Source organism: Meleagris gallopavo, chromosome 15 (genome assembly GCF_905368555.1).
Source record: "Meleagris gallopavo chromosome 15, MGAL_WU_HG_1.1, whole genome shotgun sequence".
In the NCBI taxonomy this organism is placed as follows: domain Eukaryota; kingdom Metazoa; phylum Chordata; class Aves; order Galliformes; family Phasianidae; genus Meleagris; species Meleagris gallopavo.
The window spans coordinates 9,857,570-9,883,441 of NC_139418.1; the positions used below are offsets into that span (position 1 = coordinate 9,857,570).

Sequence of the window (25,872 nt, forward strand, 5' to 3'; positions counted from 1 at the left end):
CTGGGCAGGGGCAGGCAGCACTGCTGTGGGACAAAAGGGCCACAGTGTGCTCTGCCTCCCCCAGCACACCACCCCATTGCCAGGCCGTAGCTCCTGTGGCACCGTGCTGCTGGGCACCTGTGGGTGCTGCAGTATGGTACCAGGATAAGAGGTGAGAGCCAGCTGGACCCGGCGACAGGACATAGCCTGCAGCTAGGCAATGGGGGGCACCCATCTAGGCTGTGCTGGGAGCACATCCTGCCCCAGTGAGGCGTGGTGCAGACAGAGGAGTGGCTGCACACCATCGCTCTGCTCCCTAGCTGCCAGAAAACGGCCCAGTGCCCCGTGGCTGTGACGGATGTTTTCAGCACAAGCAGCACAACAGTCTGCAGGAGTGCCAGCACTCTGTGTGTGCAGACTGTCCTGCCTCCCCCTTGGTGACGTTGGTGTGCTCCAGGCCATGCAGACGTGCCAGTGGAGCACAGAGGAAGGCACTTGGTGGCTCTGTCTGGATCTCAAGATGCCTGGGGATAACAGATGGAAACACAAGCCTCCCACCCCTCCCAAACAAGTCAGAGGTGTCTGTATCCTCCTCTTTGCTCTGAAGGATGGCAAAAACCCAGGAAGGACTATAGTAAAGAGGCAGCACCCAGAAGTAGTAATAAACACTCTATTTGGAGAGCTTCACCTTAGGGAAACAGCAGATACATAAACATCATGTACAGAGGAAGGCAAAATTGTCAGTACACAGAATGGAGTCACACACCAGACTGGGCAGTGCTGGAAATGGATACCTCTTGGTGTCAATGCACAGCACATCTAGCAGGCACCTGCCCTCGTGCAGCGAGACGAGAGCTAAGCAGTGGAGATCGGAGCTGGAGGCCATCCAGTGCCACCAGGCACACAATGCTTCCTTTACTTCACTGCAATTTTCTGCTGGTTGATCAGCTTGCTTAGTTTAACAAAACTCCCTCTCAAGCAGGAGGCTAAGGTCAGCCCTCAGCATTACAGCAAGACTGGAAAACATCAGGAAGGCGAACCCAGCCCAGCAGGAGCCTGTCCTAAGGGGAGGTGGCAGATCCTGTGCAGGGTGCAGGCAAACAAAGCTCGTGCACAGCCTAGAGCAGGGAGGGAAGGCGCTCACTCCAAGTGCGGAGATTAGCAACCAAATCTCTCTCCTTGCTTAACCTGACCAGCACACGCAGGGTTTTGGATTTGCCCCCCCAGCCTGGCTCTCAGCCTCGCAAAGGCGGCAGCTGCTCAGCCTGGAACGCAGCACCGGGAGCGCAGGGCCCCAGAGTGCCCTCCAGCAGCTGCTGCAGCAGTGGGAGGCAGCGGCTCTGCTCCGCACGTCCATCACCTCTGCTCCTGTCGGCCAGGCAGGTCTCTGTCCTCCCGCCCCGTGGAAGGAAAACAATGCCACTTGCCCCAGGCTGGCCAACTCTCAGCTCCACAGAGGCACTGAGGCTGGGACAAAGCCATGGGGTGCCTGACATGGAGCACTGGAGCTGAGCACAAGGCCAGCCCGACAACAGGGCTCCTGCGGTGGGCCGGCAAAGAATGGCACTGCCCTAGCTCAAGGGCAGAACATCTGAAGAACTCATCCTAAACGCACAGCAGCCTCAGATGCCCACCCTTCCTTCTCGGGGCTCTCCTAACAGATTTGGTACATTAGTAACATGAAGAGACCATCTATCTTAATTTCCAGGTTTGAAAGACAGAACATCTCTTCTCCATGATGGTACAAATGTGTAAGAACTTTGAGGAGAGGGGCTGGGCAAGTAGTGTCTAATGAAGGGCTAAGTCAGGTTTCCAAAGAACTTGTAGGTTTTCAGCCAGCAAACAATTCAACCAAGCTATACTACAGTACTCTGTTATTTCTATACTTATCTCCTCTTTTTTTTTTTTTTTTTTCCTTTAAAATTCTCCTTCTCTATCAATATTTTGCTGGCAGTAGAGAAAACACACTTACGCACAGACCCTCACAGAACCTATGATGGATTCTTCCTGTTCACCTTCCTCTGATTGCATTTGGGTCTCGGAGATTTCCACCACTGCCAAGTTTGTCTGAGATTGCTTTAAGTTATGAGGGGTAAAGACACACACAGTGAATGATCACATACACCTGTTTCCATAGGAAACCAGGCTAAACTGTTTCTTCCTTCCACGTGGAAATCCTCAGAGCAGAGGGCTGAGCTGCCTGGAGAAACAAGAGCTCTAACTCCCCATCAGCCCTCCGCTCCCACCAGCAGCGCTGTACATCACAAATCATGACTACTTGTTAGACACCAAACAACACAACTCCTGAACCGCAGTGCTGCGAAAGGCTCTGATGGCAATCAGTGGCCCAAGGAGTTCTGCAAACAAACCTGCCCAGAGGAGTCATGACAAGAGATGCCACGCTGCCATTTCCTATGTTAGGTCTGTAAAAAGCCAGGCAACTCACAAGGTGTCCCATTCACACCTCTAAGCACGGGCTGCTGGCCTCCAGGTGCAGGAATCCACTATTTGCTCTGGTAAGGGAGGAGGTAGATGTTACCAGCCTGTTGCCAGACTCTCCTTATACCAGATACACACTTCCTCTCACACCGCACCCACCTTTACAGGAAGCAATTACACAATGAAAACTACTCTAAGGGAGTGAAGTATTTGCTGTCTACCAAGTCTCTTCCAGCTGGATCCTTTTTCGGACAGATTCAGTCCCTGTTCTGCTCAACGGGTGCATACAGGAGGGTAGGGCTTTGCTTATCCAGAGGGATAATGAAACCGTTGTGGGCTGGCAAAGGATGTGTGTTCTTGGGCCACCAACAACTCCAAGAACAGTGCTGCAGCTTGCTCTAGAAGTCTTGGCTGAAGTAACTGTAGCCTCCTGGAGCCGTTGTTTCTTCCCGGACATACTGCTGTGGTGGGAATGGTCCTACAAGTGGCCCTGCTCCTGGCATCCTGGACATGGGAGGGAGAAAGAGGAAAAGAAGGGAAAAAAGGAAACAGTGTCAGAATGGCTCTGACATCTGTCAGCTGCAATCAGTGCTCAGAAAACACGGCTGCCAGCAGAGTAGCAGCCTACTACAGACAAGTCAACAACTTGCCAGAAAAGCTTCCAAGTGGATTCTTAGCCTGTGTGCGTGTGTGGTGTGTAAACAGACACCTTTAGGATGGCAGAATTAGCTATTGCTTAGCTCAAGGACCGTGAAGAGCTTCCACTACAAAGCAAGTATCCTGGCTCCTTTCAGACTGCAGAAGCTGGCCTGGAACATGACTTAACAGCTAAATCCAGAAGCAGCTTTCTGAAAGGGAGTTATTTGGCTGGAAAAGCTGGGACAACATCCATGTCCTTAAAGTGAGCGGTTATGCCTGCATGTTGGGAATGCCTTCAGTGTTATCTTTCTAGAACGGGATAAATTCAGGCTAGATGTTTGCCATCCACTGGTCCTGCTGTGCTTTTCAAGAGTTGGCCTTCATGAAGGAACAGACAAGGCTTATGCCTTCCAATCAAATACTCAAGAGTGTAACGGGGCTGTTATTCCACAGGTATGCCATGCAAGATTCCAGTTTTCCTTTTGGTCTTTCTGGGAAATTCGGTCACCACTTCAGGCAGTATTTCCTAATACCTCTTTCTTCTATCCCACTGAGCAGCTTCTAAGCCGTCTCAGCACCCCAGGTCAGTTATCAACCCTCCTTAACGTAATGCTTTGAAATCAGAGATCTGAACTTTGCCAGTGTCCAGAATAAGTACATTTAATGTTAATCATTTCCCTGGCAGAAGATGAACAGTACGTGCAGGGGATTATCCCCTTTAACTCACTAGTTCAGAAACACATTCTAGGTTTCTGGAGCGTGCTGACTACGTGCCAAATTTCAGAACAAGCAGCTCCAAGAGAGACCAGAATGACAAGCGGACCTCCGCTACATCACACTTTGCTTTAATTCACATCTCGGGTCTTACAGAAGTGCCGTTTAACAACAATCAGGATGGATGTGCTCCCTGCAGAGGGCCACGCAGACCTGAACCTCTGAGAAATGAAAGCAGCTGAAAGGCATTTTTGCTACAGCAGCATCCTCGAGCTGTCTGCAGAGGGAGCTGCTGAAGAGGCTGAGGGGGTGCAAACCTACGCTGGTTAATTGGCTTCAGAACAAACAGCACAAGCTTGCAAAAATATTGTTCTGTTTGCAAGGGTCAGCTTGAAACACACATGCAAAACTGCATTCGTGCTATATTGAAAACAGTTTGAAAAGCAAGGCTAGAAACAAAGCTAAACAAGAAAGTTACTTACTGATTCTTGTGTTTGAAGCCACTGATGTGAGCTTGGTACTGCTCTATGGAGTTCAGTACTATGTTACATGTGTTGCAGGGGTAGCCCTTCCCAGCTGAAACAGACATCAATGTTAACACACACAGCACAGCTAGCCAACAACTTGGTGCCTGAGGTAGAAACAAGTGAGATAATCAATCACTTGATGTGTTAAATAACTGCTAAACAAAGCAAGTAGCAAATGAATAGCCTGACCAGGCAGGGAGGTCACAGGATCCCTTACCCCACCAGATACCGGTCAGCCTCTGGTTAGTGGTATGAGGGAAACAGCCAGAAAACCTTTCCTGATCAGAACATGGGTTTGTTATCTACAAAAACAAACACACATTTCCTGTAACCAGTTCACAATATCAGATGAGGTGAAAACGTAGCAATTAGTACACCAAACCTGATGTTCTACTGCCTCTGTAACTCCACTTTTCTCCAAAATTCCCACTTCTCCTGATCTGTACATCTCCTAACAAAAAAATCAAGGGAGATAGTAAATTTGTAAATTTGATGTTTCAATTAAGAAAGAAAAAAAAAAAAAAAGCAGCCAAAGGAGATTATACACAACGTCAAATTCCACAGCACAGAGCTCTGCTAAGCCCTGCAGAGGTGCCAGTTGGGAATACTAAACTCTATCCTCAGGCCCTTCAGTTACAGTCAGTGTATCAGATAACTGAAAAAAAAAAAGAAAAAAAAGTCTCTAACAATAGTTGCAGGAGGCAGAGCAGTGGTTGTGTGTATCATGACAGCTCCTCTGGAATGAAAGTTCTGGGGGTCATAGATAGCAAACAAGCAAGCAAAGCAACAGAGCTGGCCACATAATGGGAAAGTCCTGGCATACATCCCTGCAGCATTACGTGCTCCTCAATTCCAGCTCTCTGGGGAAGGGCTCTGCCTGGGAGTCTCACAAAGTAAACACTTCCTTAAGGGGAAAGGGGACAGTCACTCAGGGGGTGCAGAGCAGCATAATCACTGAGTGAGAGGCACGACACGTGGCACAGCAGATGTTCCCTATCTGGCTGCTGCCCCACACAGATTTCAGACTCCAGTGGCACCATTTAACTCTCAAAACGGCTGAGTTTGGATGTGAAGGGCCAGAGGAGCTGTCACAGCCCTCACACCCACCTCCCTTCACAACTGAGGTCAAGATATCACTGCTGAAAATCAGGTAGACAAGTTATTTAGGGAACACTCCAGCAGCACCCCACATGAATGGCTCCTAGAGGAGCTTTAAGCAGAAAGGCATCTTGGCTCTGCTGTGAATGACACATCTTCATCTGCTGAGGGTCAGATCCCATGGGAACGTATGTTTAGAGAACAGAGCCTTTACAAAAGCATAAGTCTGATTTCAAGCCCTGTTTTGTAAGAGAGAACAAGAAGTTTGGGCTGGGAAGAACTCTGCTGGCATGCCAGCTTGGCATGGCTGTCAGCACATAGAGACAGGCAAAGGGAGCAGGAAAATACATCCCTGAGTGCAGCCTGTTGCACCAGAACAGCTCCACACTATGCCACAGCTCTGTAACCTTGCCTGGAACGGCTTAAGCAACAGAGAGATGTGGATGGAGATAGTCCAGCTCTGTAAGCTCTCCACAGAACACATCAATCACATGGCAACAGCACTGCCCACTTACCCAGCTTGGGTTGGGGCTCCACAGCCTGAGTCACAACAAGATGGAACCATTGATCAGGCCCCACTAATTAGGTAAAGAGCAGATGGGCAACACAAGACACGAAGCACCTTTTCCATCTTCTACATGACTGCACAATGTGGGAGAGAATATTACTGGGATAATTGAGTTTAATTTCTCATAAGTGCTAAAGGTGGACCGCAAAGAATTAGAATAATTAATCTTCTGCTTATGGGCATTTTTATGACAGAGAAAGAAGCTCTTGAAGAAGATTTTAAGATGATTTGTCTGCTTATTATATACTTCAAGCATCCAGCAGGGTACTACGCACTTCCTGGTCCAACAGAAGGATGCTAGAAGGAACAAGGGAGTTCACTGTGAGCTCCTAATGCTTTCACTGGACTCCAAGGGCTTTCATCATATATAGAAGCACTCATAAGGAACAGATCATAAACCAAATGAGTGTTAACTGTCTGCCTAAAGTTCCTCCTTAATAGCTCAATTTTTTCCACATTCCTGCTTGCTCCGGAGAGAGTTGCATTAGTTCATCAGATGAAGTGCCCACACAGAGGCAGAAAGCATTCAGGGAGAAATCTCTTTGGCTTTCATGCGCTTTGAAGCAGCAGGTGCAGTTAAACCTATTTCTTCCATCGTTGCCTAGTCCCTTAGACATTTTTCAAGCATCAAATGCCACTTTTATCTTTCCATTTTGGATGCAATCCACCTAGCTGGAACAGCACTGGCCAAAATCCCTGGATTATCCACACAGAGAATAAAAAGGACACGTACTTGATGAGACAACATTGCAAAGCACAACTCAAAGTTCCTCACCAGCAGCTACAGTCTAAAAAACCTCTCCTGCTGCCAAGGAATTACAGTACCAACCAGATCAGTCTTACGGGCATCATCAAGATCCTCACCACGAGCAATCCTCCCCTGCTCCCTCCACAGAGAACCCCTCGTTCAGAGACCTGGCAGATGCACACTGCTGCTCTCCCACCCTGCTCTCCAGCTCCTTACCAGCCTGCCTGCTGAGAACTCACCCAGGAAGGACGATGCCGGTGCGTCAGGAGTTCGGCCATAACGTGCCATCAGCTTGTGTTTCGTTTCTTGCTTTCTGTGCTTCTTGCCTACATAATGTTGTTTTGCCATAAGGGGGTTGTTGAAAGTGGCATGGCAGAGGCTACAGAACTTGTCTGGGTCTGTAATGTCCTTCTTCTCTTCATTAGAAGATACAGTAGAGGTGGGGAGGGTAGCAGGATGTTTCTGTGGGGGCACCACTTCTGTAGGATGAATCCAAACTCTTGGTCAGTTAGATAGAAAAAAAAAAAAAAAAAAGTAGTTTTATTTCCCCAAAACATGCATTAAACAAACAAACAAAAAACTCCAAAACTAAAACCATAAAACAGCCCCAAAAGAAACCTAGTGAGAGGACGTAAGACCTCCAGATAAACCCGTGTTGCTCCAGTCTCCTCCCTTATTGCTCCTGGAATAACTGGAAGGCACATGGTAAAACAACTCCCAGCAGGGGCACAAACACCAGAGAGGAGCTAACACCTGCAGACTGCTCTCACAGGGAAGTGGCAGACACCAGACCAGGCATGCAGCCTCCCTTCCTGAAGGCTTCTCATAGTCAGGGCCTTCCTTGAGAATGGGCCACGGCAGACAGCAGAGGGAAAGCGCGTGGTCAGGACGAGGACACTTTCACACTTCCCAGTGTCACTCTCCCAGCTTCCAGCTGTTTGCAGCTCAGAAGTCCCTGAACCACAGAAGCTACAGCTCTGTAGCTGAGCAGGCCTGACAAATTCATCTCATGGGCATTTCACCAGTCGCTTTGGTCCCTGGAAGCTTTAAGCAAGCATCACATCCTGTGATAGATGCTTCTACAGCTGCATGAACAACAACGGGCTCTGTCCCATTCCTTGCATGCAGGAACATTTAGCCAAGCCATCCTACCAAGCACTTTGCTGGTAAAGGCTGTGGATCTGGAGGCACACTGCTGGCTTTCCCTGTTTCACAGGCAAGACCACACACACACAAAAAGGATGACATGTCCAATGGCACCTCTCAGTGGAAAATCATCACATGCAGCATTTTCCTAGTTTGAGCTTCACAACACAAAAGCACTGCAGACAGACTTACCTTCCACTTTAGGGGATTGTTGCTTCACATTCTTGGCATGAGTCTTCCCCAGGTAGTGAGACGTGGCCACAGCAGGAGAAGAAAAGGTCATGTTACAGATGGGACAACACTTGTTCCTGTCCTCCCCATTGGTGCCTTCGTGCTTGCTCTCCTGTGCACACAGAACCACAGAATGGCTGAGGTTGGGAAAGTTTGTTACTAGGAGGAATTCTAAGGCATTCAAGAAACTAAATCATCTGAGACACTGAATGTGAAGTTGAAGTTGATGTTGTTTGATTGAATGGGACTTTGGTGGCACAGCATCATTCTCTCCTTCACTGGACAGTGTTCCTGCTTCAGATTCTCTTTTTCTCAGTCTCAGTAAAACATTGCAGGTAGAGGAGCTGTTGGGGCATGGGCCCAGCACAAAGCTAACTGCACGGCAGCAAGAGCCGATTTGCCCCCTGCTCTCTAAGGTGTGAGCTAAGGAGCACAAATGCTGCTATCAGCTGGGCCATCAGCAATGCCAGCTGGGCAGGCAGCAGCAGTCACTGTTAGGCCTCGCACTGCACTGCATGAGGGCAACCTCCTTCATCCTCCCCTCCATCCATACGGCAAACCTATGAAGGTTAGGGACTAAAGCTGAAGCAATCAGAGAAGTAGAATCTGTTTCCCAAACGAGTCATGGAGCAGACAGCTGGCAGGTGTTCTCCTTACTGACCAAGAAGCTGAAATAAAACTTAAAAAGTGCAAAACAAAGTCCAGCAAACCGTGCGCCCTGCACTGCGCTGTCAGTGAAATGAGATGTCACACCGTGATATCCCTGGCAACTTGCTGCTCCCCTGCTCTTCTCGGAGGGCCTTTCAGTAGGAGGCAACGAGCAGTTCTTTAGGAGGGAAAGGCGACAGGAGCCATACTCACCGACACGGCTTAACCACAGAGCCCTTTCTAAGAGCACAAGGGAACAGAAGGGCAGCGCCCAGCTCAGCCCACGACCCCCCAGGCCCGGTCCTCGTCTCACCTTGGCATCCAGCTTCATCTTCTTCCCGGACGCCAGCTCCTCCTCGCCGTGGATGGAGAGGTACCTCCGCACCTTGTTGGCGTGCTTCTTGCTCTGCGGGCAGTGACAGCGTTACCCGGCCCTGCCGGCCCCCCGCAGCCCCGCCCGGCGCGGTGCTCACCTGGTAATGCGCCAGGCGCTGCGACTCGGAGATGAGCAGCGCGCTGCACACCTTGCACTGCGCCTCGGTGAAGATGTGCCCGTTCTCCCGGATCAGCCGCTCCACTGCCAAAACACGCCGCGCTCAGCCCGAACCGCTCCGACTCTGCCCGGCCGCTCCCCCGGGGCCGCCCGCCGGGCCGCCCCCCCGCCCCGGGCCGCTCACCTGCCTCCCTGCCCACCGGCAGCGCCGCGGCGTCCCCGTTGCTACCCGCCCCGTCCGCCATCTTGGCCGCCCCCGTCGCTCTCGCGAGAACCGCGGTCGCCAAGCGACGGCGGGCGGGGCCGGACGGCTTCCCGCGGGAGCGCCGCGCGCGGCACGTGCTGGCGGGGCGAGGCGGCGGCGGCCATGTTGGTTGAGGGCGGCGGAGAGGCGGGCTCGCCTCGTCCCCGGCTGCGCGGTGGCGCCATTTGTCGCCGCGATCGCTGCACGCGGAGAGGCGTGGCGTGAGGCGGACGTTGGACGTTTGTTGATTCGAGGCTAGAAGGCCGCAATTCAGTGAGGCGGCACCGCTGTATTTTTTTCTCCGTGTGAACTCGACCAGGATATAAAATAAGGCATCCTGGCTGCCCTCGAGAGGCTCTGAGCGGAGGAGGTGGCGCCGTTCCTCCCCGCTGCCTTCGGGCCCCGCCGCCGCCCGCACGCGACATGGCGCCGCCCGCCTCGCCCGGCCCCGCCCTTCGGGCTCCCACGTGAAGCGACGCCGCCGCTGCCATCTTGAGTGAGGGCAATGAGGCCTCCTCCGTAACTTGAGTGCGGGTAAGAGACCCGCTGAGCGCGGCTCGGGGCTGCACGGGGGTGGCGGGAGGCGGCGGTTCCGTGGCCGCGCGGCGGAGCGGGGGCTGCGCGCGGGGTCCCGGCAGATTCCAGGGCCGGCTGCGGCCCGCGGGGCTTTCCGCAGCGCTGCCCTGCCCGGGGGCTCGCCGGGAGCTGGGCCGCCGCCTCTCTGCGAGGGAGCCTGGGGCCGCCCCTTTCCTCGGGGTGAGCCCGGAGCGGCCTGGAACCCGGGCGGGTGCCGGCGGTGCCCGGCTGGAGGTGGTACCGAGGTACCGAGCGGGCTCGGGGTTCTCCGTATCGCCCCACCGCTGTGTCCCGCGGCGGCCCGCGGAGACTCCTTGTGGCCCGGGGCTCCGGTACGGACCGCACGTCCCCGTCCCCTGCGGTACCGCCGGGTTGGATCCTGCCCTCCTGCTCCTCGCAGGGCCGGCCCGGCCCCGTTCCCCTGCGGTACCCGCATCTCTGCCCGTCCCTCGTTTCGCCCGGTGGCGGCCGCTCCCTTTCCCCCACGCCGCTGCGAGCTCCGCGGGTGGCACTTTTGGAGGAGCCCCGACCCAATCCGTGCGGCCGCGGGTCGGGAGGAGGGCTGAGCAGCACGGGGTGCCTCCGGTGGGTGCCGGGGGGGCGGGGGGCAGAAGGCAGAGCTGTAACAGGCTCGTTTGGAGGAGCTGTGCAGCACGAGGAACTCAGCGTCTGCTGCCCTTCCTGCAAAGAGCCATTCCGTGGATGAACCCTGCCAACGCCTCCCGTCCCCCCGGGGTGCTGCAGGCCGTCACGGCGCAGAGCATCAGCTGCTCCCAGCGTGGGGGGTCCGGGGCTGGTGGCTGCAGGGAGCGCTGCGTGGCGCTGAGCTGCGTGCACAGCGCTGCTGTGTGCCTGGCAGCACCACGGCCCTCCCTGTGAGCAGGAGGGGTTGTTTACCACACGCCAGCCTGAGTCTCGAGCGGCTCCAAAACTCATCCGGGGATGAGAGTCATTCGTTTTTGGCTCCGTTTTCAAGCATTTTTCAAGCTGTCACAGCTTGGCAGGTCTGGAGCTGCAGTGTCAAGATTTAGAATTATTCTGTCGGTAATTGCTTTCTGATTCATCAAAATGATAGATGAGAGGGAAAATGACAAATAATCACAAGTTGGGGATCTTCAAGGATATCCCTAAAAATGTGCCTGTGGAAGCGTGGCGTGTGCGAGGCCCCTTGTCAGGGGGTCACCTTTGCTGCCAGAGCGTTTGCAAGAAATTCTCTTAAAGTCGTAAAAAGTGAAAAATTGGAAAACGAGTCTGGGAGACAACAGGCAGAGGTAGATTTGGCCAATTCAGGCTTTCTTTCACTGTCTGAAAGCAGACATTGGCGCAATGGATACCAGCAGCGTCCTTTGCAGAAGTGCTGAAAGCAAAATGCAGCTTCTGTGCACGCTTCCTTAGCTGGGGGTGTGCTCTGCTGCTTGTTTTCTTCAGCTCTATCAGCTGGGCTAATAAAAGCCGTTACTGCTCTCCTACTCACAGCCTCGCACAGCTACAAGTGATCTCTCCTTCTCTTGTTCCCTTAGTTACATTCACAGAGAGGCTCTTTGCCACAACTCCCTTCATTTTCAGCAGCGTTGTGGGAGTTGTGTGGTTACATCTTTTACATCTTTTTTTTTTTCCCCCCTTTTTAAATGTTGGAGGTAGGTGACTCATCGTAACTCCAGCTGATACTGCTCGGTGATCTCTTATTTAGCACAGTGCATCGAGGAGTGGAGAGCTGGTGATACCAGCACGGATTTTAAGAGGAATCAAACAGAAACGCTTTGCAGTTCCTTGTTGCTGTCTGCTGTGTTTTGCCATTGTCGACTCCAAAAGCAGTGGCCCTGCCCGGGCTCAGTAGCGGGCCACAGGAGGTGTGCTGAAACCCCTGTGTGTGCCGCTGATAATGGGGTGCGGTTCCCTGAAGCCGGGTGGGCAGAGGGCAAAGAGACCAGTTGGAGCAAAAGATGAAAAACAGAGGAAGTATGACAGCAATATTCCAACAACAGCCAAGGTTCAGCTCAGCTGGAGCAGAACAGCTTTGTTTTGCAAGAGCTTCTCCATAGAGCAGCGCTTGTTTTAATTTTCCCATCCCAAACAGACAGGCGTTTCGGGACTGCAGTGATGATTGCAGCCGCTTCTGGAGCTGTGCGTGCAGTTTGTACAATATTCTGTCTTTAGAGGGCTCAGCAAGTCTTCAGTGCAAATCCTTGCTCACCGGATCATCATCTTTTGTCTCCACACCAATGTGTGCAGAGGAGACAGGCGCAGGAAGCTCTGCACGCTGCAGCAATTCAGAGGCAGCACATGTCCTTCTCTTTGTCCAACCTGGGCCGAGTGCTGCCTGGCTGTAGAGGGGGGACTGCACCGCTGTTCTGTAGTGCTAATGTGGCTCTGAACTTCATGCTTGCAGCGTTTCCACGTGTAGTGGCTGTTTGCAGTTCTGCGATGCTACAGAAGAGGGTTTGGCTCTGCATTGTGTAACGCAGGGTCTTCTGTCGCATCTTGTCTGCCTCTTATTTTAGACCTCAGCAGCGCATTTGAGCTATTTCAGTGCTCGCAAAGGGAGGCAGAGGGATCCTGGGAAGGACATTGGTCTGGGAGCCGTCCAACTCGGGCTGTATTTCCAGCTCTGCGCTGTCTGTGTGTGACGAGGGGCTCATTGCTCACTGCCCTGCGCGCTTCCTTCCAGCAAAACCAGAGCTGATGGTGCTCAGCCACATCGTAGGGCTCCCTGGTTCCCAGCTCAGGAAGCACTGAATGCTGTTGTTGCATTACTTGCTCTGTTCTCATCCCGGTCCTCTCCTCCCAGTCCCCTTGGCTTGATTCGGCTCCTCGTCCAAGTGTGTTCTGCACCAGGGCTATGTGGGGGTGGGAAGCCTGGGGTTGTGCTGGGAGCACTGCTTTGGGCAGCTTGCTGGGGAGCATTAATGGTTGAAGCGAAGAGGAAAGCCTCGTTCTGTTGGAGCAAGGACTCTGGGCGAGGTGCTTGTCTGTTGCTGTTCCCCTGAAACCCTTTTTTGCAATCAGCTCTAATAAAGTATTCTTAACTAAACGAGTGGTGACAAGCACGTGTGGCTCCCAGTCCTGCTAAATGTACCACACTTTGTAATAAGGTTCTAATGGCTGCTGTATTTTGCCTAAAAACAGTAAAAGAAAGGGCTGTTCATTAGGGGAAATCTAAATGAGAGGGAAACAAATGGCTTTTAGTCTTTCCCTCTGTTTCAGGGATGCCAAGGAGAAGGAAGACCGCGGAGGGCCCTGACTCTCGAGGTCAGGATGGAGAGGAAGAGGAGGAAGAGAAGAGGCGTGCAGCCAGCGCCAAGAAGAAACGCAGCTTTGTGGACGCGTTTATTGTTATATCTGACAGCGATGGAGAGGTCAGTGCTCAGCCTGTGCCAGGCCATGCTGCTGCAGGAGCACCCGTGCGATGTGCCGGGGCATCTCGTGCCATTCCTCTTCTATTCTGTGAGATGATTCCAATCTTATTTGACTAGGAAATGAATGGTGTGCTTGGTGAGGGTGAGTTATGAGTCTGGGATTTGATAACCAAATCCTCTCAGAACAGAATTTGAAACGTAATTTAAAAGTAACCTTTCCTCAATCCCTTTACAAATCTTTTTTTTCCATAATTTTTATTTGATTGATTCCAGCTAAACCACAGAAACGTGATTCTGTATTATCTGCAAATAGATAAGAGAACGACTCAGAACACAGGCTTCGAGTAGCTCGGGCACAGCTGGTGTCTGGTAAACTGATCCTGAATTACAGAAGTCTGAATTTTTAACCCGTTGCCGTAGGGTGTAAAGGTGAGCCGTGCAGCGGGAATGACACAAAAGCTCAGGTCCAGTCCCTGGCATCATCTCATCAGCACGAGCCTCACCCTGCAACACTGAGATGTTTGTGCCTGTTACACTGATGCTGGGATACGTGTAAGAACTCCCAGCTGGAAAAACCTAGAGCACTGAGAATCTGTCGTCAGCTTGAGGTACATGAGAGAAAATTATTAGAGTCATTTTTTTTAATGTGTGACTGTTGAGGCTTTGCTCTGTCTTGCCAGTGATTTGGGATCCTAAGCTGCTTTTTGTAATTCTACCATTTTCAAAAGCATTTCAGTTCTCTCTCAAGCTGTAGATCTTAAATCAAGTCCTTTTCGTTCCCACATCTGGAGCATGAGTCTCTACAATAAGGCGATTATCATGTGAGGAGGGGAAAAGCACTAGAAATAAACAGTAAAAAGCTGTAGGGCAAATGATATTGGATGTTTTTTCTTCGCATTGTCTGAGTTCTTTCCCATTGGGAAATTCCCTGAAAGAAATGGAACATATGGCAGTAATAGTTCATTGGGGTTAAACCCTTAGCTCTGCAATATGCTAAGTTAACTTCAGATGTATGCTGCATCACTGGCCTTTATTGTGAAACCTATAAGGAAAAAAAGAAATCAGCAGCTGTAAGAGATGCTGCAGTACATAAAAGATCAGGACCTGTTATTGTCTACAATTATTCATCTCAATGTGCACGTATCTGAAAAAGAGGAAACAAACGTCTCTTAAAGCACATCTATAAAAAGGTTAGGCTCCCTGACTGTTCTGTAAGTTTGTCTATAAACAATAAATTCTGATGGCATAATCGGTCATATTACAGAAAAGGATATGCTCAGAGAGGCCGTTAAAGAGCCAATTAGGTTCTGTTTAAGTGACAACAGCTCAGTCGGTTGAGTGAGTGGATTTATTCAGTTCAGTCTCTTTCTTTCTGTGAGTCATCAGCTCCCAGATCCAGTGCCACAGTCTCTTGCAGCGTTGTTTTCTGCAAAACCGCCCAAAAATTCGATTTGCATGGGATCTCAAAAGAAAAAATCCTGTCTGTTTTGTGTAACTGTCACAGCTCTTCAGTGTACATCAAGTTGGATTTCAGTTTCAGACCCTGTAACTGTTGTTCTTGCTCTAGCAAGACCTTGTTATGTGTTTGAGAAGAGGTGTGGGAAACTCAGATCAATAGCAATTTTAGAGAACAATACATTCTCAATTAATCTTGCATCTGTTAGGACATGGTTCCTTATGAATCAAAAACTGCAAGGACAATTTGGGCATCATTGATTCAGTGGCTTTCTTCCTTGGCAGTCTCTTGGCAGGTATCTATGGAACAAGTCCCTAGTTCTGCTTCCAGACCAGCAGATCTTGTAGCAGCTGCACCTGGAAAGCCTCCAGCTTCTCACTTTTGATGATCTTTGGCAGACTGCCTCTCCCAGGAATTTTTCAGTCATGCTGGATTATCAAGCTCATCCATGTTATTTTGCCAAATTTTCTTTCTTTGCTCATGTCTGTGCTGTGGCATCTGCAGAGCTGCATCAGAAGGAATTTTTCTGGACATGAGGCTTTTTGATCTCTATTATACATAATCCTGGATTCGGGGAACTCTTTTTTTTTTTTTTTTTTCTTCTTTTTTTTAAGGGCCAGACAAATTAGGAACAGTCTCTCTGGCTTTGTGGAAACAAGAGGAGATGATCTCCTTTGTGTGCAGACTGCTTCCCTGAGAGCACAGACATGGCAAGTGAACAAAGTCATTCCTGTCTCCCCTGACTGTTCAAATCCTATGGAGCACTGGGTGCCAAAAGGCGGGTCGTTCACTTGCACCCAAGCACACAACATTCCTAGCAGTGCCCAACAGAGCTTTCTCTGAGCATGGCAAGTCCTGCTTTGCCTCGTGACCCCCCCAGCTGGGTTGTTGGTTCCCTTGGGATTTTCTGAAGTGTGGTTGTCACCCGGCAGGAGGGGCAGGGACAAGTGCAGAGCATAGCCAGAGGCCCAGTCACTGTCCAAATCCAGTCGATGGATCTGCAGATGCTAAAATCCTGTTGATCCACTGTGGAACCTCGCAGGGGGCTCATGTAAAGGTGGCTTAAACCATTTCTTCTGGATGGATTCTTTGTGAGCTTTGCTTGCACTCGTAGCATTCACATGAAGTCTCATAGGCTCTTTCTGCCAGATCTGCCATCCATCAGCTCTACAGCCTTTGGGGAATGTGACGGTGCTGGCTCGTTCCGCATGGCATCCAGTGCCTGCCTGCCTCCCCACAGACACTGAACATCCCTCTGTCTGAGTATTCCTGCTCGAAGATGCTCAGAGTCTGAGTAAATACTGGCATTTATCGATGTTCTGGATCAGATGATGTTTTTGGGAGATAGAGGGAGAGCAGTGTTTAGGCACTGCCTGGACTAGCTGGCCACTGAAAAACCCTCTTTTCTTCCCTGGCCTCCCGCTGTGTGTCAGAAACCACATCTGGCAGGAGGCTGCTCGTGTCTCCTTGTTCCACGCTCTGCTTCCAGCAGGTTTGTTCTAATGAACTGAAAGACAGAGCAGAACCAAAACAGATTCTGAACTCAAGTCACTGACTAATAAAGTAGGGTGTGATATTAATTTCAGCAGCAGCCTTGGCTAGAACCAAACATGGCACTTCCAACATCTAATTAGCTTTTAAAAATAAATGAGTCTGGTTTTCATCTGCGTATTTCCCATGTAGGATGCACGGCGTTTGGCTGTGCCCTATTGTTAGATGGTCCCAACTGCTATTGAGCAGCAAAATGAAGCAGACCTTTTGACTTTGTATTCTGCTTCTCCTGTAGCCTTTCCTTCTCTGAGTCAATAGAAGCTGATTTCTGTGGTTGATGATGTGGATTCAAGGGAGCAGGATGTGGGAGTCTGGCGAGTCGCTTCCATTTATGGGCTTTTAGAAGCAAGCAGAGCTGTGTCTGTTTCTGCTGGTGGAGCTGGGTTCTCCTAAGTACGTGCAAAAGCATCTTAAAATGGGAATTTGATTTCCTGCTGTCTGTTGAAACCAAGCAGGTTAAAAAACAAGGGAGAAGAATAGCAGCTGCCATCCACCAAGTGTGTGGGGAGCTTTGGAAACCCATTTTTTCCTTGATCTGTGTACAATGCTGACAGTGAAATTGCTCATAAGAGAGCGTCATAAATTAGACTGTGGAGCCTGACACGCAGAAAGAGAATTTGGATTCCTTCTGGCCATTACACTTTAAATTGACGGTGAGGGAGAGATGCTCTCCAGGTTGGCACTGAGCAGAGGTGTGCAGCTCCTACCTCACCTCAGCTGTAATAATTAGTTTCCCCTGGAAGTTGTGTGTTGGAGATGACCTTGTAACTAAGAGTATTGGTGGCAGTCTGGGAATATTTTAATTGATTAAGATTATTTTTGGACTAGCGATCTTATTAGAAAGGCAGTTGGTTGAGTGGCCCCCTGAGTTCCTATTATCCTTGTAGACAGATGAGCATTAAAAGGTTGGGTCAGGAGGAGCAAGCCCTGTTATCTTCCTGTGATTCCTTGGCCCCTTCATTTCCTAGCATCCACGCCCACATTTATGCAGAGCGCTCAGGGCCTGCGGGGCTCTCTCCCAGCAGAGGTACAAACAGCCATAAATCCTAATTAAAAGGTACGTTCTATTTTCTGGTTTTAAAAATAAAAAAGATTTAAGAATTCCTGGAATTGAGACGTGTGTGTGTGTATATTTTGGCCCATCAGGATTAATTGGATTTGCTTCAGCAGTTTGCTGTGCTGTGGCCGTTCAGTAGAACGCTGCTGAGCAATTTAAACACCTCGCTCAGATGTATGAGGTTGGTACAACACGTGTCCTGCAATCATTTTGCTCCTGCCACTGCTGCAAATGCCAGTGTTGCTCAGGTCCCAGCACAGGGAACAGAAACGCATACTGGAGACGCCCAGGACGTGGGCACACCGTGACCCCAACAGCTCTGGAGGTGCCCGAGCCCAGCGCTGCCCTGCAGTGCGTGCTGTAAATGCGCGCCGACCAATGGCGAGTTTGGTGTGCTCGTAAATCACGTCAGTGCCCTGGAAGAGAGCTGCAGATGAGTGTCAGGTTGACCTTCCGGCAAGAGCAAGAGTGATGAGGGAAGATTGATGCCTGGAGAGGAGAGCTGGGGATTGGTGGAGCCTGCAAGGATTGCATTGCCCCAGAATTTGCAGTATGAGTTTAGCACCGTTAGACGAGCGGAGGGAGAGGAGGAAAGCTTTTGCTTTTCTTCCTCCAGCACGCGCTCCTTGCTGTGATCCCACTTCCTGAGGGGTGAGCTGCCCACAGGGACACCTCAGAAATGGAGAACAAAACCCAAGTTTGGCTGGGGACTGGAGGGAGCCTAAAGAAACACCCTTAACGTGAGCAGGAGTGTGTTGCTCTCTTAGTATGAGCAGGCTCTGAAGTCGGTGGGAGTGAGGAGTGAAGCAGGTATTAGGGGACATGAAAGCTGTGATGTATTAGGATTTCAGGAAACCACTTAATGGCACATCTTGCAAAACCTTACTTGGATAAATAATTCAATTTTGTCTGTATAGTAACGTTCCTGGATTGAAATCCTGCTAAAGAACTGTCAGCAAAGGCTGGTGATGAAGAGAAGAGAGGCTTGTTCTGGGGAGATGTAAAGCTGAGGCCGGGGGGATCAATACGAGGGCTGTGAGTGTTTTAACACCCTTATTAATGATCTGCGAGAAGGAGCAGGTGATGTATATACATTAATAAAATCTACAGATAGAGCTAAAGCTGAAGACATCTGAACAAAGCTCAGTGCTGAGGTTTGATCCAAAGGACTCCACAGGTTACAGAATGTGGGCAGAAGGAGCTGCTGACATTGGGAAATGAGCAGAGCCTCCCTTTGCAGGAAAGCACTGCCCCACTATGAAGACCCAAAGGTGACATGAGGCAGAAGTGTGGGGCAATTTGCTGCAGGTCTCGTGGACAGCAACACCCAAATGAGGGCTGCAGGCGGAGTTGTGCGAAGTCTCTTCCTGGCCAGGCGTGGGTGTCTGCCTCAAATGCTGTGTTTGATTCTAATCCTACCTGATTTAGAGAGACAAATTGGAAGGGGTCCAGGGCCAGCCTTCGGTGATGTGTACGCCCTCACTTAAGCTGTTAGGACAGCAACTTGCATAAATGTGTGCCAATTAAGCCTGTGACCATTCTTGTTGCAGTCAGCGTGCTTAAAGCAGCATGGGCTGGGGTTGTTCTCATGGGTGATGTTGCTGGAGGCCACTTGACTGCAGATTTCTGAAGTATTCAAGCTTCAAAAATGACACAATTGTGGCAGTTCTCAGGGCGCTGTGATGATAGAATGGCACCAGAACTAAATGCAGCTGGCTTCTGCCCTCGGGATGCATTTGGGGGGTCCCCAGAAATGGCTGGGATTCTGTTTTTGGCCACCTACAGTCATTTGGGCTGAATACTGGCGGGTTGAGTACTGGGAGCTGAATGGCAGCAGACAGCCCTGGCTCGCAGGTATGAGGTGTTCACTCACAGAAAGGTTTTATTTCTCCATTTTGAGTGCTTGTGAATGCCGAAGTTTTAGCGAGGCCAAACACATTCTCTCTAAAATCATAGGCAGCAGGTGCAGAGCTTGGTGGTGACTGGCACGAAGTCTATTGTCTCTCCTACTTCTCTGTTTATGTCAGTCTGTAACTCTTTTTTGCTCGTTATGCTCATCACACTGCTTTTAATAGTTACAGAATGTGCTTGAATTATGTTTGAAATTCAAATTTCACACAAATAGCGGCTTGTTCTTGAACCAGTGTTTGTGTCAGAGTGGAGGGGGGGAGGGAGCTGGTAGTATTTCCTACATATTGGATGCGCTCACCATATTTTTTTTCCATTACAGCAGGAGTCAAAGGAAGACAGCGGATTGCAAACGAAAAGAGCAAAACAGCAGCTGGATAGAACGAAGTTTGCTGCTAAAAGAAAAATTGCACGTAGGTCTTGAGCGTGGGGCTGGGGAAGCAGACTGGTGCTGAGCAGCTTCTGCTGTTTGTGTTTGAGATTATTTCCCTTGCAGAAAGGCTTTGAAGGGGCTTGGGACACACAGCTTCCCTTCTTAGGGGTAGAATCTGCCTTCTGAATGTCGCTTGCTTGCACCCCGGTGCTTCCAAGATGATTGTTCAAGATTGTCTGTACCTCACCAAGCTTTGAGATCAGTTCCGATCCAAACCTGATCCGAAAGCCCCTTCAGACACAAAGTGCTTTCCCATTCAGACCCTTCTGCTGTAAATTGTAGCACGGGGCAGCCAGCCGTGCTGGCCATTGTGGCAGGGGTGTGACGAACAAGAGGTTTGTTTTACGTCACTTTGCTGTTACATAAAGCGTTGGTGCACCCACATCAACAGTGCTGTGTGCAGGTCTGGTCTCTGCTTCTCAAGGACGAGGAGAGGACATCCAGGAAGAAGCTGCTTGGGTCATCACGAGATGGAGACGTGGGCCTGGGACCCCGCAGCACAGGGAGCGAACAGCTGTGGTGTGGGATCAGTCTGCATCAGGAAGCAGTGCAGAAGCTGAACGCGGAGCTGTTGTTTACCAGCTCTGGCAGCCAGGGTGCATTCGGTGGAAATAGCAGGAGAGAGGTTTAAAATGGGTGAAGGCAAGTAATGCTTCACACAGCATGTAGTGATCTCCTGGAACTGCTTGTCACGGGAGGTTGTAGAGAGGTCAGCATCAGCAGCTTTAATGAGGGATTAAATGCATTCACGGACAACAGGTCTATAAACAGACGCTAGAGGGAAGGGGCTGGAATGTTCCTGCTAGCATCTCTCGCAGAGTGGCTGTCAGTGCTGTGGGTACACAAGCAGAAGGAGTGCTGTCAGCGGTCTGCGTGGCACTGTTGGTTACAGCCACCGTACAAGGCAGGCTGCTGCTCTGCCCCAGCCCATGGGCTCACGTTGTTGTGCTCTGCAAGGCAGCCGGCCAGCCGGCGTGTTCAACTCAGACAAGTTAAATTCAGACCGCTTTAAAATGAGAGAGAGGTTGTCTGCTGTGAAGCACAGAGCAATCGCTGAGCAAAATGGAGCCCGCCGGTGCTCTGCGAGCGGCAGCAGTTGGGCTCATCAGCCCTCAGAGGGCTTGTGCGAATTAAATTGTTTTTAATAGAGGCCTTAGGCCATGGCACGGAACAGCCTGGCTCTTGGTGGGAGCTGACATCCGCTGTGCGAGCCTGGTGTAGGAGGGGGGGGAGAAGGGCTGAGCTCTTTTATTCCGCTTTCTCCTCAAAGAAGCAGCACGCAAAGCTCTGCCCCTCTGTCACGGGGGACTTGTGCTGCATTTTTAGGTGCGGAAACTCTTGATGCAGGTCTTCCTCTTTCCTTGGTGGGTGCCAATGCGGGGCAAGGCTTCGGTGCAGCACAGGGATATGGTGTGCGTGCGGTGCTGGCTCGCTTCCCTCCTCTATCGCAAGCTGTAATTGGGCTTTTGGTGTTTGCCTCTAGGCAAATTAAGATTCGAAATAGTAATTATTTTTTCTCGGGGTCTTTAAGTGAATCCTTTGAGGTGTGAGGCGAATCGGTCTTTTGTAACCATTTGGTGCTTCTGGGTAGAGAAAATACTTTCTCCTCCAAACTGGAAAATTGCAGATATTTGCAGGCTCTGGTTATGAAGCGTGTCCTCCCATCTTCGCTTTGTTGTGGTTTTATTCGTTGTAACCTAAAGCCATAACTAAAATCTATCTGTGACGTTTCATCCCGACGGGATAAATGGGAGTACAAAGACGTGAAGAAGTTTCCCTCTCCTTTGCTGGGTGTAGTCGGTGCTTTAAAGCACGCTTCCATGTTTTTACTGTAATTGCACTTCGGGTCTGTGGAAATACCGAGATCCTGCATTTCCATTATTTTTGAGTAAATCTCTTATTAGTAAGTGTTAGAGCTACAACTAGCGGGGTTTTGCATCTAATTCACTTTGCAAATGTCAAAATGGAACATAAATCGCTTAGCAAATTGCCGTATTAGCATTTAAAAAGGCTCTGAAATGCTTTAATTTGTTTAGGGCTGTGATGTCTTAAAAACAGCCTCCCCCTGACCCTCCCTCCTTAGGACAGCATCCAGTGGCCTCCAGCAGCCTCCAGTGGCCTCCAATGGCCTCCAGCGGCCTCCGGGAACCAGAGCGAGCTCCAGGCTCCTGCTGCTTACTCCCAAAGCAATACTTGCATGTGCCAGGCAGAGGCCACAGTGCTCTGAATCTGTGATCTGCCGCCATGATGACCCCAGTAACCCACCTCCAGTTGGCAGAACACGGAGACGCGGGGCCGTGGCACGCAGGCCTGCCCCAGGCTGTGGGACGAGGAGCACGTTGGCTCTCTGGCAGCCTTTGTGTAGCCACCAGCACGCCAGGTGGAATTCAACTCGAGCATTCCCCGTCCCCAGAGCATCTACTCAATTGGAACATGAACCAAGTGCGTTTTGTTTGTCGCTGGTTTCTGTGCCAGAGGCAGCATTTGTCTGGCACGTTCCCTGTCCCCAGAGGGGAAATTGCTGTGCCAGAGAGGGAGAGGAAAACAAAATGTACAGTAGTAACTCGCCAAAAAATGTTTCTTTACACTGAGCTTCGTGGCTGTTGATAGCCCGAACGGGAGAACACTTAGGCCCCCGTTTTAATTTAAGCACGTGGGAAGTCTCGTGTTGTGGGAATGATCACGTGCACCGGTTCCCTTCCACGTGTCAAAACGAGTGGGGTCTGGCCTAATTGCCATGATGGCTTGGGCAGGGAAGCAAGTCACGCACTCGCTGAATGCTTGGGAGGTGTTGGTATTGTGAAGAGCTGCCGTGGGGACAGGAGCCTTCTCGTACCCTGGGCTGTTGTGTGAGAGCGTGTTTTTCCCTGGTCCCTGCTGGCTGGAACACTACAGAGTGACTTTGTCCAAGGACAAAGGATCCCCACGAGCCCTGTGTGTGCTATTGTCTGCCTTCGCCTCAACCGCTGCCTTAATTCTTCAAGAAATTATTAAAGAGAAATTACGCGTCCAAACCTAAGTGCTGATTTAGTAGGACATGCGAGGAAATCTAACGGCTGGTAATCAGAGCAGCCAAAAAATGCTGCAAGGTGCATGTTTCAGAGCTCTCGGAGCCCATCAGAGAGCAAGGCGCTTGGTTTGTGTGTGAGATGGCTGTGCAGGATTCTGCCTGAAGGAGGGAGTGGGTTTTGAAGGAGATCTGTCAGTCTGCTGTGAGTGTGAAGATGCATTTTTCAGCTCCTGAGAGTGCTGTTGAGTTGTTTTCCACGCTGCGCTCTGTTCTGCAGGCATCGTATATTTTGAGCGTAGTGAAAATGTTGGATTGAATCTAAGTAAATAAGTGTTTTCCAAAGTAAGTAGCCACATTGTTTCAAAATAGCCAGTCTCAGCTTCTGGTTTGCCCTGAATGAGGAATATTTCGGGAAGAAATTTTCTGCTGGAATAGCAGTTATGACTGTAGGAAACCTGTTTCCCATGCATGACTGACTCAGTGATGCAGTGGAGTAATGATGTGAGCAGAAAGGGGATGTGTGCATGTAAAAGATCCTTCGTAATACCACCGAGCAAGTAACATTATCCTCCATGGAGCTTTCCACCTGCAGCTTGGGGTGAGCAGCGTGCGGCTCTTTTGCTCTTGGTTTGGTCCCCTGTGGTACTGCAGACATCTTTGTGTCAGAAGACAGCGAGAAATGCTATTTGCCTGGAAATAAAGTGCATTAAGGAGGATGTTCTCTTTATCCTGCCTTACTCCTGACTCTATCCTGTATAACATGAGCACGATTTGACAATCTTTATTCTCCGTCCTTTCACACGCATTCTGTAGCTCTAGAATATGTTGTTTGGTGAAGGCAGTAAGGCATTCCCTTAATATACCCAAAGAGTCAGAGTTCAGACTGCTATAGAAACCTTAACAGTGGTCCCTGACTTGTGTTACTTGTTCTGTTTAGTGTTGCTGATGCTTTTCCAGGAAAGCTGAGGTTTATCTGCTTTACTCTGCATTCCTCCTGGGGAGGTGGGACTCTGTGGACATCTCTCAAGATGTTGGATAAATGTAGGGTGTTTGCATACACCTACGGCTGTGACATGACTTTATCCTTTTTTTCCTACTGTAGAGATGACTGAAGAGGAACAGTTTGCACTGGCCCTGAAAATGAGTGAGCAAGAAGCCAGACAAGTGAACTGTCAGGAAGAGGAGGAAGAGGAACTCTTGAGGAAGGCCATTGCTGAGAGCCTAAATGTAAGTGTGCTTCTGTGAAGAGGCTTACTACGGTTCTTCAGCAGCATCTCTTTCTGTGTTTGCTTTGCCACGCTGCACAAAAGAAGACTTTACTGGATGCCTTGCAGTTTCCAGCAGGAGCTGGAAGCAGAGCAGTCACAGTGTAGATGTTCTGTGCCATTTCTAGTGAGCGGCACAGGAAGTCTCCTGTTTTGGGGTACGCTAATTTGACCTGGGGATGCAGCACACAGGTTTCTGCAGTCTGTTCTTGCTATGCCCTGCTGATGGAACGCACCTCTCAGAGAATCAACCTCTTGTCTTTCAGAGCTGTCAGCCCTTGGATTCCTCCAGTGCAACCCCGCAGTTGTCTGTGGAAATGCTGGACACACAAGGCCAAAGCCACCCAGCCGAGCAAGAGGGCTGTGGGATCCTGGGAGGCCTGGCGCCTCGCCCTGACACCCCTCGCTCCAAGGGCAGCTCCCACTCACAAAGCAGCAAAGCTGATGGGAGTGGACAGATGGATGTTGCCCGGAGCCCCCTGGTAGTGTTGAGGAGGTTAAGCCAGGAAATCGTTGAAAGCTCACTAGTATCCAGCATAATCGTGTCTCCGGGGAACAGCCAGCCTTTGACAAGGTCAAGTGAAAAGTCTTCCCCGCCACCTAGGAATGATTCTAGTAACATGTTACCCAGCACCCTGAGAGAGGACCTCATCTCTTTGAGTCCCACCTTTGGCAGGGTTCCTTCAGGTTCCTGGCGGCTGACACCTCGGAGACTGTTCACAGGCCCCTCAGGCTCTTCCAGAGCAGCAGACCACGAACCACAGGAGCAGCCCCTGCCCTGCTCTGACCATTCTGCGGGAGAAACCAGTGCTGGGAGCTCAGCCCAGCTCTTGAAGAGCTGTACCACAGAGCAGGGTGGCAGCCCCAGGATGAGTGGTGCTGGGGCAGGTACTAAGCACACCCAAAAATCCAGGCGTGCTGCCATGGTCTGTGTTACCACAGAGCAAGCAGAGCAGAACGAGGTGTCCGACTCTTCTCCTGAGCTTTGCATGCTGAATGTGGCAGAGGAGAAGCACAAGGAGGAGCTGAGAGACACGGTGCACTATTACTGGGGAATCCCATTCTGCCCCAAGGGGGTGGACCCCAACCAGTACACCAGTGTCATCTTGTGTCAGCTGGAGGTTTACCAGAAAAGCTTGAAGCAGGCTCAGAGGCGGCTATTGCATAAGAAGGAGTTCGGTAACCCAATTGTGCCCAGTTCTTCCTTAAGCCAAAATGAGCTCGGGAAAGAAGAGCAGATAAGCAGAGAGAATGGGGTTGCTGATGACACAGAAGATGGAGATCCAGGCACTCAGAAGGATTGCGAGAGCATCACCTGGCTCCTCCCTTCAAAGAAGAGGGAGGCAGAAAGTCCAGGGCACAATGTGGAAGAAGAGAAGAACTCTACTTCTGATGATGAACCAACCACGAGCTACTGCCAGGTAAGAGCTCTGCTGAGCAGCTGTTGAGCAGCCATGTCTTCCCTCCATTTTAGGGTTCAGTCCCTTCTGCAAAGTCGGCACTGCTGATAAGTGCTCCTTGTACATTTAGAGGCTTCCTCCCTAACCACACTGCTTACTGTGAGAGAGAGACAGAGGAGAAGGCTGCAGGCTGATTGGCAGCACGCAGTGGTCGGGCCATCATGCAGCCTGGCAGCTGTCCATCGCTGCACCACTGAGATAAAGACTTCCAGCTGACACTTCCCTCTCCAAGGGGTGTAGCCTGGCAGGGCGTCAGGACAGTGAGCTCAGAGACAGCGTGTGCCACCGGCAGCTCCAGTAAACCAGTTAGGAACCTGCGGCCATAT

The 25,872-nt window shown here is 50.6% G+C and overlaps 3 protein-coding genes across 5 annotated transcripts in view; 1 reads left to right on the top strand and 2 right to left on the bottom strand.

Annotated features, from left to right (window-relative positions):
• Nucleotides 1–635: 635 nt before the first annotated feature.
• Nucleotides 636–9,569, bottom strand: ZNF346 (zinc finger protein 346). Of its 3 annotated transcripts, XM_085236308.1 has the most exons (8): nucleotides 9,415–9,569; nucleotides 9,211–9,314; nucleotides 9,051–9,143; nucleotides 8,051–8,201; nucleotides 6,952–7,191; nucleotides 4,681–4,749; nucleotides 4,254–4,347; nucleotides 636–2,922 (listed from the first exon to the last, which is right to left on the bottom strand). In XM_085236308.1, exons 1-8 carry the CDS (start codon nucleotides 9,473–9,475, stop codon nucleotides 2,817–2,819), a joined length of 918 nt encoding a protein of 305 aa, XP_085092434.1. In that variant the 5' UTR covers nucleotides 9,476–9,569; the 3' UTR covers nucleotides 636–2,816. The 3 variants fall into 3 exon arrangements, 2 of the variants coding, with proteins under 2 accessions (XP_085092434.1, XP_085092435.1); XR_014886492.1 differs by lacking the exon at nucleotides 4,681–4,749 and having other exon boundaries at nucleotides 4,254–4,402; nucleotides 9,415–9,566; XM_085236309.1 differs by lacking the exon at nucleotides 4,681–4,749 and having other exon boundaries at nucleotides 9,415–9,566.
• A 32-nt stretch (nucleotides 9,570–9,601) lies between these two features.
• Nucleotides 9,602–10,986, bottom strand: LOC146543335 (uncharacterized). Its single transcript, XM_085236931.1, has one exon. The coding sequence runs from the start codon at nucleotides 10,984–10,986 to the stop codon at nucleotides 9,745–9,747; it is 1,242 nt and encodes a 413-aa protein (XP_085093057.1). The 3' UTR covers nucleotides 9,602–9,744.
• Nucleotides 9,870–25,872, top strand: part of UIMC1 (ubiquitin interaction motif containing 1) — a 33,256-nt gene continuing 17,253 nt past the window's right edge. The window contains exons 1-5 of the mRNA XM_085236932.1: nucleotides 9,870–10,008; nucleotides 13,255–13,406; nucleotides 19,701–19,791; nucleotides 23,924–24,048; nucleotides 24,353–25,507. Coding sequence (XP_085093058.1) covers nucleotides 13,257–13,406; nucleotides 19,701–19,791; nucleotides 23,924–24,048; nucleotides 24,353–25,507 — 1,521 coding nt within the window. The 5' untranslated portion in view covers nucleotides 9,870–10,008; nucleotides 13,255–13,256. The remainder of the gene's footprint in view (nucleotides 10,009–13,254; nucleotides 13,407–19,700; nucleotides 19,792–23,923; nucleotides 24,049–24,352; nucleotides 25,508–25,872) is intronic.

Excerpts from the sequence above, each read along its gene's own strand:
- LOC146543335 (XM_085236931.1), bottom strand. The coding sequence starts at position 10,986 with ATGAGTTTTGGAGCCGCTCGAGACTCAGGCTGGCGTGTGGTAAACAAC.
- ZNF346 (XM_085236308.1), bottom strand. The coding sequence starts at position 9,475 with ATGGCGGACGGGGCGGGTAGCAACGGGGACGCCGCGGCGCTGCCGGTG. Across the intron at positions 9,144-9,210 it reads AGCGCCTGGCGCATTACCAG|AGCAAGAAGCACGCCAACAA; the intron begins GTGAGCACCGCG and ends CACTGCCCGCAG. Across the intron at positions 8,202-9,050 it reads AGATGAAGCTGGATGCCAAG|GAGAGCAAGCACGAAGGCAC; the intron begins GTGAGACGAGGA and ends CTGTGTGCACAG.